Source organism: Theropithecus gelada, unplaced genomic scaffold (assembly GCF_003255815.1).
Source record: "Theropithecus gelada isolate Dixy unplaced genomic scaffold, Tgel_1.0 HiC_scaffold_15862, whole genome shotgun sequence".
Classification (NCBI taxonomy): domain Eukaryota; kingdom Metazoa; phylum Chordata; class Mammalia; order Primates; family Cercopithecidae; genus Theropithecus; species Theropithecus gelada.
This window is the reverse complement of record NW_020257617.1, coordinates 1-9725: the sequence shown is the minus strand read 5'-3', so window position 1 is coordinate 9725 and position 9725 is coordinate 1. Positions and strand designations below refer to the sequence as shown.

The window sequence follows — 9725 nt, the reverse complement described above, 5'->3', positions numbered from 1 at the left end:
TAGGTGCACCATATACACTAAGGGAAGATCTTGCATGTTGCCATCAACATGGCTAGAAAGAAGGCACAAAGATCACCTTCTCTAAAGAGAGGGATGCCGTGTTAACAACAGCCCTGCAGATACTGTTTTAGTCCTGGAACAACAGCCCCATGGACACTTCTGCCAAAATGGCATCTGTCAGCTTAGCAGTGCCCTGGTAAACCTCAACGGGGTGGTGCCTAGATCCAGATTGACAAAGGGTCCTGATATGGGCATGATGGGACATAAACCTTTTTCCACTAGCATGACCATCCTTTCCTAGCTTCACTTTTTTCTTACTTTCTCATTCATTATAAGACATCTTTTCCTTACTCTCAGCTATATTTTACCCTAGGAGGTAGGTGGTTGCCTGGTCAACATTCCTACCACAGATAGCTAGGTGATCTTTTTGCTCTGTGAAAATTTCATCAACCCAGGCAGCATGGAGAAATACACAGGGAAGGGAACTACTTCCCCAAGTGACTTATTAGTAGAAAGACCTCAACATTGAGGTCAAAATGTGCTTCCCTAAATCATGAAGATGCCCTGCTTTTCAAACTCTTAAGCAGCATCCACAGTGTTCCTGACACCCTACCCCAACCAGCAATACCCCAAACACTACCACCAACTTACATAATGCTGTGGTCAGTGACAACGTTTTTTAAACAGTGATTAAACCCCTATTTCTGAAAAACATACCTGTCTTTGACCCTCTCTTCAGATATGCAAGGCCTGCCTTCCTACTGCTCTAAAGGACATGAAGCAGTGAATGGGGAGGAAGGTGCAGGCTGCCATACGGTATCAGTAAATCTCAAGCAAAGAGGTAGAAAAGAGCTCATCTCCTCAGACTTCATCAGGGAGAAAATGGACCTTTGGAGGCACGTGATACTCTTTCCTCCACAAGAGCTCCAGAGGATTGGTCACCTTTTAAAAGTCAAATGAGGGAGTCAGTAAGAGCTGAACTAACTCCTACCTTTCCCTAACCACAAGCTTCGGTTGCCCAAAACCTATACCTCCCAACACAATACACAGAAAAGACACCAATCTCATTAGAACATTTATTAGGGAGAGTCAAGGTTCTCAACAAGGAGTGAATTATTTTGTGGGGGAAAATTTTCCTCCCTGGAAATGCTTCGGAAGCGTTTTCTGTCCAGTTGGTAAAGGCACATCACTGAACACAGTGCTTTTAGCACTGGTTGGGACAGCTGGACACACCAGGGTGACATGACACCAACAAGTGGGGTTTGAATGTGGCATAGGCTTCCTGTGGGGCATGGATGGGGGATGGCTTTGACACAATATCTTCCCCTTAAATGCCTCAACTTTCTCGGGCTGTCTGTACTTGTCTATGATCTGTTTAATCATTATAGGATAATTCTGGCCAACAAAGATAGCTTGTTGGCTGCAAGATTTGGCACATGTCACTTTGCGGGAGGGAGCTGTGCAGTTGTGGGGATAGCCCTGGACAGGCTCTGCTCTGCCCTCCACATCTGGCCCATGCTTAGCTTTCCCAAGTTGTACTGGGGAGGCAAGGGGCTCTTGGGGACAGGTGACATCTATCCCATGCCTATGCCACAGCTTCTAGGAACTCCCCAGTGTCTTTCCTAATTTTCTGAGCTTCAGTAGTCCCAGTAAGAGCAGCTCTACTTGTAACTCGACCTCTATTCTGCACAGATGATGACAGGGAGCTATCCTTTGCCTGGGAACTTTCTTGTTCTTCATATGTTATGCTGGGTTTATTAAACTGCTGCAAAAAGGTCTTCATCCACTTTCTGAAAAGGTTTTCAGGAGGAGGCTGTGTTTTCAAGGTTAGGGAAGATTTGCTCCCAAGCAACTCCCTTGATGTCTTGTTATCAATAGCGTGGCTCTTTCTCCTGAGTTGGGATAGTTGGGATGTCCCAAACCCTGCATCCCCTCCACCAACCTCTCCTCCCTTGGGTCTTAGAGGGCTCACTCTCTTTGTAACTGGTGAAAAATTCTAAACTTGGCATTTCTGTAAGACATGGGTAGGGACACTGGGCTCCTGCTGCTGTGCCGCACAGATCCCTCTGTCCTCCAAGTGGACATGCAGCACCTGGGAAGTTTCTATGTCCCGACTTGAAATGCCCTGGGGATGAGTCAGTAAGTCCTTGGAACTCAAGTTATCTAAGGCAAGAGACATGTCAGTGAAATGGCTCTGAAGTTGGCTATCCTTTCTCTGGACCAACTTTAACTGACTCAGCATCTGATTTTTAAGATATGATGATTTAGGATCTTGGGGAACTGATACTCTTGGTGGGAAAATTTCAGTTTCATGAGATGTGCTTGTTTTTACATTTGTCTCTAAGCAGCTTCCTGACTTGCTGGATGTCAAGTTGTTCCTATTTTGTGATTGAAGAGCACAGCTCTCCTCTTCCTTGAACATCTCCTTCGACCCATTGGTGACAGGAAAGGTCTTTCTACTGCCCTGAAGCCTGTTAACATTACAGGCACTCTCTCTCTTATCCCTTGACTCACGGCCAGCTCCAGCTTGCATTATGGGCAGCTCTGCGCTGGATCTACTGGCCAGTACAGTCTGTTTCTGACTGACTTCGTCTATGATGCTGTGTGCGGGGAGCAGAAAAGTCTGTCCGCCATCCTCAGGTGTTGGGACACTTTCTGTAAGATCATTGTCAGTATCAGCGATTTCTCTTTTCAGGGTCTCCTGCTTTTCTTCATCAATAGGTGAGGAGACCAGTTGAGGATGACCCAGGGTGGAGAATGAGCTTGTTGTTTCTAACTTTTCTCCTTGAAAATCTGTAGTGCCTTTTCTAAGGGGCATGGAGGCCCCATCTTTGGAATCTGTCTCTATAAGGTCATGGTCAGCATCAGTAAATTGTCTTCCTAGAGTCTCTGGTTTTTCTTTGCCAACAGGTGAGGTGACATGATGAGGATTATCGAGGACAGGGACTGAGCTTGTTGTTCCCAACTTTCCTCCTTGGAAAGTGCTTTGTCTATTAGAGTTAGAGACCCCATCTTTGGTATCTCCCCGTGAAATGAAGGTGGCTGAGGAGGGAAAATTGAAATGGGAAAAGGAATTGGAAAGGTCCTCTTTCAATTTGAAGATTTCCATGTATTCCAGGACCTTGTGGGGAACGCCCCACAGCATCTTCATATGGGAAGATTTAATATGAGTTTCAAACATCTTTTGTTTGTTGCAGCTAAGGAAAGAAATCTCCTGGGAAGTATCAACGCCGTGGTCCTCACTCACCAATGCTGCCATATTTCGATGTTTTATTTGGCTGTGGGATTCCTCAGCAAGAGACATTGTCTGCTTGACTGAATGCCATGAACTATGCATAGTCCCAGGCATTCGACCCTCATTGATTTCCTCAAATTTCTTGCTCAAATATACTGTCAGGGCATTTTCAAGTTGTTTCTGACCTAGGCTCTCCCCACACACTTTCCTGCACTTTCTGCAACATGTTACACTCCAGAAGATTAATTTCAGATGGCGTAAGAGACCGTGCCTCATTCTAGGGTCTATGAAAACACACTCCACAGATCCTAATCAGGAATAGAGGACTAGGTAGTAGGGCTGGGAGTGGAGATTGATGTTGATCGTGGGACTGGACCTGAGTGAGATGTGGGGACTGACCTTGGGGCAGGGTTTGAGGCAAGGGTAGAGCTTGGGTATTAGGCAAGGACAGAGGTTGGGGAGGGGGAAGTACTTGGGATTCCTGGGATATAGATGTATTTGTAATGCCATTGAAGAATACAAACATGGAGGAATGGCCACGTTGGCCAAGAACAGTAGGGTGAAGAGACTCGCTGTGCAGAGATGGGAGACCCCAGAAGAGCTGCACATATTTTTGTTCTAAATGGTCCTCAAAGCACTTAGAGTATGGGGGCTGCTGATGGATGTGCTGCCCCTCTAGTTTGCCTTTACTAGCCCAAAAAGTAAGGGAGGCTGCCAAGTCATGCTTATCAGCAATTGAGGCTAACATTTTCCGTGAAGACTTTAGCTGGTAGTTTGGCCTAAGTTGTGTTGGGAAAGATCCTGCTTTGTTTTCATTTTCTTTCCACATCAGGAAATCACACCTTTTTTTGACTTGTCTCTCCAAGAGTGCCAGAATGTCATGACTGACAAAGGAGATGTTAACAGGCTGTATGAGGTTGGCCACAGAGTGCCACCCTAAAGAGGCCTCAGAAGAATGAAGGGTAAGAAGCTCCTCCATGAAATCAGATGGCACAAAATTGGAGGAAAAAGAGTCCTTGGCATGAGGATGCCACCAGGAGAATTCTGAAGATGCAGGGCATGAATGGTCAATGCCTTTGATTGTTGGGGCATAGGTGGATGTCCCACCAGAGCCACCTAGAGATAACATCTCCGGAAAAGGCTTCAAGATGGTGAGTCTTGATTTCAACGGAGTCACAGTGCAGTCTTCTGATGGTAAAGCAGATGGGATTGGTGGTTTGTGATGATGAGCACGCGAATCAGTGGGATTCATGGCCTGGGAAATATCTTGGCATATGGTGGAGTCAAGTGAAAAGATGGTGTTCAGAGACATACTGGCCACAGGATAGAGGTTGGGCTCCGCTCTCTGAATGTGATGTTGTGGGAGAAGGGGAAAGGGAAGCTCTTCGGGTGGGGAATGGTCTACGGGGAACTTGGAATCCAGGGGAGAAACAGGCTATGGTGGCAGAGGGTCCCCCAGTGATGAGGGTGAAAACAAGTCAGCTAAGGAGGTGATCAAGTCAGGTGAGAGAATTAACTGGGGCAGTGGAGAAGGCTTAGGCCGAGGGGACAATATTAGGTCTTCTGGAGGGGTTGCTGAGGGGGTGGAAGACAGAGTGAACGATGACTCAGTTGCAGAAGCTGCAGAAGTCAAAGGAGACACAGAAGGAGCAGCATCTTTCAGGGACTCCCAAGACAGCAGTCGCTGGATATCAGCAGTTGCTCTGTTACACACCTGACAGAGGGGGTCTGGGCATAACAGTCGACGAAAGCGGGTGGTATCATGATGCTGGCCCAGGGGACTGCAGGAAACAGGAGGTCCAAAGCTGCAGCCAGAACCAGAACAAGGAAAGGAGGATCTATTAGCCTGGCATGGGTGGGGCCCCCTGAATCCTGCTGCCCACTTCACATTGCCCCCCTCCCATGACCTTACCATATATGAGGTCATATGACCTCACTATAGCCTCTCCACAAGCATTCATTCACATACCCGTTCCTATGGCTACCCACTCCCAAAACTACAGCAGCCTACAAGGAATCCCTGAAATGAATAAAACATGCTAAAAAAAAAGAGGGGGTGGGAACAGGACAGAAGGGGTGTGATTAATCACCTTTTCAGAATAGAAAGCAGCTTCCTTTCCTCTTCTACTTCCCTCTGGAAACTTTTGCCGTCTGGGAAAACAGAACAATATATTATATGCAATGAACATAGAGGCAAGGAATCATACAGAAGTCACTCTGTGGAAGACCCTTGGGATATTAAACTCTGATAGCCCCAAGAATCAGTAGGAAAAGGCAAATAGTTATTGATAATATTCACAAGTTCTGATCTGTATTTGGCATCATTAGTAAAGTCCTTTCATATACATTACCCCATGTGATGCTCAAAACCACCACATGAAACACAGACATCAGTGGTTACCTCCAGGAGGAATCTGAGCATCAAGTAAGTTAAAGTACTTTTGCAAAGTTGTGAGACAGAAACTGTGTCTCCAAGCCAACCAGTAGTCCTTCCTCAATATCGCAGTTGGCCACCAATTGGGCAACACCCATTACTCAGGTCCATAACTCCATCATGCTCATGAATGGGCAGAGCAGGGACTATGAGTAGTGTCTCGTGTCTGATTGCTTTCCCATGAGCCTGTCTTCTGAGGGCGTTTTCTGAAACTATCTAGTAACTGACATTCTAAGAAATCATGGGACTGACTCCTCATGAAAGAGACAGGAAGGGTCACCCTGAAGCTCAGATAGAGCAGGCTGGCATTACCTTTTAATGTTCCACCTTTCCTTCTCCTCCTGGGTCTGCCCTGATGCTGAGAACAAAAGAAAGATAATGACAGACTGGGATACACTTCTCTCACACTCTATGAAGCTCATTCATTTATTTATTCATTATACAAGAATTATATGACACTATAATTCATAGAAATATGATCCTGTTGTCAATTTTTGAAGGTGATAAAATATTTCCTGTTTTTCCTTCTCTGAAAAGCTGAAAGAGGATTTCTTCTGTGAGAGCCACACTTGATGTGCTGAGTTAGAAGTCCTCATCCAGGGCACAGACTCAGAGTCCAACAGTCACATCTATGCTGCCTCACAGGACAAGTGTCCCAGAGACAGACCTCTGGCTCCAGCCTCTGCTCAGAGACTCTCAGCATTACTCCCCTGGTCAGCCCAACATGAAGGAAGGCTTTGTTGAATGACAAGTGACATGGGAATGTGACTCATGATCAAATTTCAACAGAGACTATTCTCCTTCAGAGAGCCCATACTCTCTAAATAATCCCATCTGGGACCACAGAATTACTGTGTTTAGGATTTTATCCTGGAACTCTCCACCACAGCCAGATAGGTAGTCTATGAGCTACAGATGGAAACCTTAGTCCACCTGAACCAATAAGTCTGCCCAACCTCTTCCACAGAAGAGTGAAGCTCTATCCTCTCTTCAGACTTCCCATGTAAGACATGTCTCTGAACCAACCAGACTTATTTAGAAATGTGGGAATAGGTTTGGGAAACAACAACAGGGCATCTCTCTTGGGTGTTCACCCACAGTTCCTTACCTTTTGGATGTCATTATTTTTTTCACTGGGTGACGAATGCAGGATCAATACCACATAGAACAAGTACAGTATAAACAACCCCAACCCACTCAAACAAATGAAGGTGGGGTCAATATCCAAGTAATGTGAGTCAGGGATCAGCCCTGTCTCAATATAGCTGTTCAGAAAACAGAGGATATTCTCCATGGTCTGAATAGCTCGGCTGCCTGAAGCAACTGAGCACTGAGGGTGCCCAGGCTTAACTATAAACCCAGGCCTGCATCACAGAGCATGGAAGAGTCACAGAGGGTTTCTGAGGGTGGAGGGAGCAACAAAAGGGGGGTGTGTCCACAGCCCCAACCCCACCAGCACAGCCGACTCTCCTGGGCTCTCTGGGTCCCTTTGCCCTATCCTGCCACTCCATTTCCCAAGTCCATCCTTTTTCATGTCATGTATTTATCTTAGTGGAATTTTCAGTTTGTTCCAATAGTAAACCAGGCATTACCCAAGTCTCGCTTTACTGTTTGGAGCCCTTAACTTGGACCCCACCAAGTACACTCCCTTGAAAGCCTGAAATACTGCCTGGAATATTTGTTGTACCCAGGCTTTGCTGCTCTCAGAATCACATATGTCCTCAAATCCATCTCATCTACACAATATTTTTGCCTTACATAAATGCAGATATAAAACTTAAATTTGCTTTATATTTATTTCGTTTGGTGAATGTTGAACATTACTTTTTTTTTTAAGTCAGTTTTTATAATTTCCAATCAGAGGGACTGTCTCAAATGATTAAGACTAATGTTAGCAGGCTGGACGCGGTGGCTCAAGCCTGTAATCCCAGCACTTTGGGAGGCCGAGACGGGCGGATCATGAGGTCAGGAGATCGAGACCATCCTGGCTAACCCAGTGAAACCCCGTCTCTACTAAAAAATACAAAAAAAAAACTAGCCAGGCGAGGTGGCGGGCGCCTGTAGTCCCAGCTGCTCGGGAGGCTGAGGCAGGAGAATGGCGTAAACCCGGGAGGCGGAGCTTGCAGTGAGCTGAGATCCGGCCACTGCACTCCAGCCTAGGCGACAGTACCAGACTCCGTCTCAAAAAAAAAAAAAAAAAAAAAAAAGACTAATGTTAGCAAGGAAAAGAAGCTCACAGCCCAATTTTGGTTTTTGAGAAAAGAAGTTTTTTATTGTAAATTAACCAACAAGGAGACAGGAGTCCAGCTCAAATATGTCCCCTGTGCTGGCTTTCATGTGGTCATTTTATTAGAAGAGGTTTAGGGGGTGGCCTCTGGAATTAATAGTTGATTGGTGGAAGGAAAGGGGAGGTCTGAAAGTCCTCAGCATGCACAGTTTAGTTTAACGCTCCTTCATGTATAACATGTGCACTTTTGTGGGGAGTTGGTTGAAACGTGGCAGAAATTTGGGCTGTGACGTTGGCCAGCTTGTTCTGTGCAAACTCCAGTTGCCCTTAATAGTTTTAATTCGTTTTAGCCAATTTTTAAATCTCAGAAGCAGGGAGAGTTCTGGCATTTTAGCAAGTTATTGTTGTTTTTGTTGTTTAATCGGCTATCCTGTAAACTGATTAATTTTATTAGTCATTGGTTTCTTCAACTCTCAGGGGCATGGTTTCACTAATAATTCATCACTTAACATCTACAAAATGAAAATAAATGTACAATAAATGTATATAATTAAAATTTCAAGGGATCTTAGGTGTAAATTTATAGAACTTTTTTTTTCTGAAGTTAGTGAAGTTTAAACTGTTCAAGCACTTTTGGAACATACTCTGTACACAGACACACATACTCCTTGACATAAAGGAAGAAGCTGATGGAAAATTATTATAAGTAGGGAGTTCATTTGGGTCAAGCTTGAGGATTGCAACCTGGGAACACAGATGCAAGTCAGCCTAAATATACACTCCAATTAGCAGCAGTTACAAGTGGGTTTTTATGTCAAAAAAGGGGACAAGGAGTGAGCTGATACAAAGTTGTAATCAGGAATTCTCATTGGTTTACAGAAGTGACATAGATTAATGATTGGGTATACACTGTTAAGCTATAGGGTGTGGGTTGTAGTGTCAGATGTGGCATTACTGGGTTACTATATAACTCCATGTGGCAATAGCAAGCAGTTTCAAGAGATGAATACATAGCTCAAGGAGGAGATACGGCTGTGATTTCTGTCTCATTTTAGTGTCTCTCTAGGCCTGATAACTTAAAAGGACCCACAGTCCTCAGATAAAATTCTTTTCTTTACAAACACATCCACACACTCATCCTGTGACAAATCAATCAATATATCCAAAACCAGAATCAATTAGTTCCTCCATTTATTTCAGTCTCTTATTTGTCATTTTGAGCCCACATTTTCTAACTACCTCAAATGCAGCCAGTCCCAACCCTCTACATCAATTTGGTAACAAGTATGCAACTCCTTAAAGCAGGGATAGGTTACAGTGCCCTAAGCTATTGTATCTAAGAGACCAAAACAGATGCCCCTTTATCTACAAAGACAGACCCTAAGGTTAAGGAAACAAAGTTACCTATGGGTCAAGGGTTCAGGGCCCAGATGGCATGGCAAATTTCCTAACTTTCTATAACTGAACTCCCTCTAACCAAACCATCTATCAGCTCTGATTGGACAGAGGACCGGCCCTACGTTCTTTTCTGATAAGCTACTAATATTACAGATTTCCAGTTTCTGCCAGCTTATAGAGGTGGCACACAAACCACCTGTGTCCTGAAGTTCATCTGATGATGTAAAGGGCCAAATTCTACCTCATTTTAGTGCTAAACCCCCACTCCAAAGTGAACATGGGATGTATGTTACATATGTTTACTCATTATGGTGTGCTCGGCACCTGCATAAATATGTATAGCTTTTCCCCCAAACTTGTTGAATATGTATGAATATGAATATGAAACCCAACCTGTCCTTCCCCTATTCCAACAGAGAGCACCTTCAGTC

The 9725-nt window shown here is 44.7% G+C and overlaps 1 protein-coding gene across 1 annotated transcript; it reads right to left on the bottom strand.

Annotated features, from left to right (window-relative positions):
- Positions 1 to 1062: 1062 nt before the first annotated feature.
- On the bottom strand, positions 1063 to 6963 carry LOC112617042 (spermatogenesis-associated protein 31D1-like). Its single transcript, XM_025373772.1, is given in 6 exon segments — positions 1063 to 1600; positions 1602 to 3424; positions 3426 to 5040; positions 5326 to 5394; positions 5981 to 6027; positions 6778 to 6963. Coding segments are annotated over 6 exon segments (4227 nt in total). The 3' UTR covers positions 1063 to 1113.
- Between the last annotated feature and the right edge of the window lie 2762 nt (positions 6964 to 9725).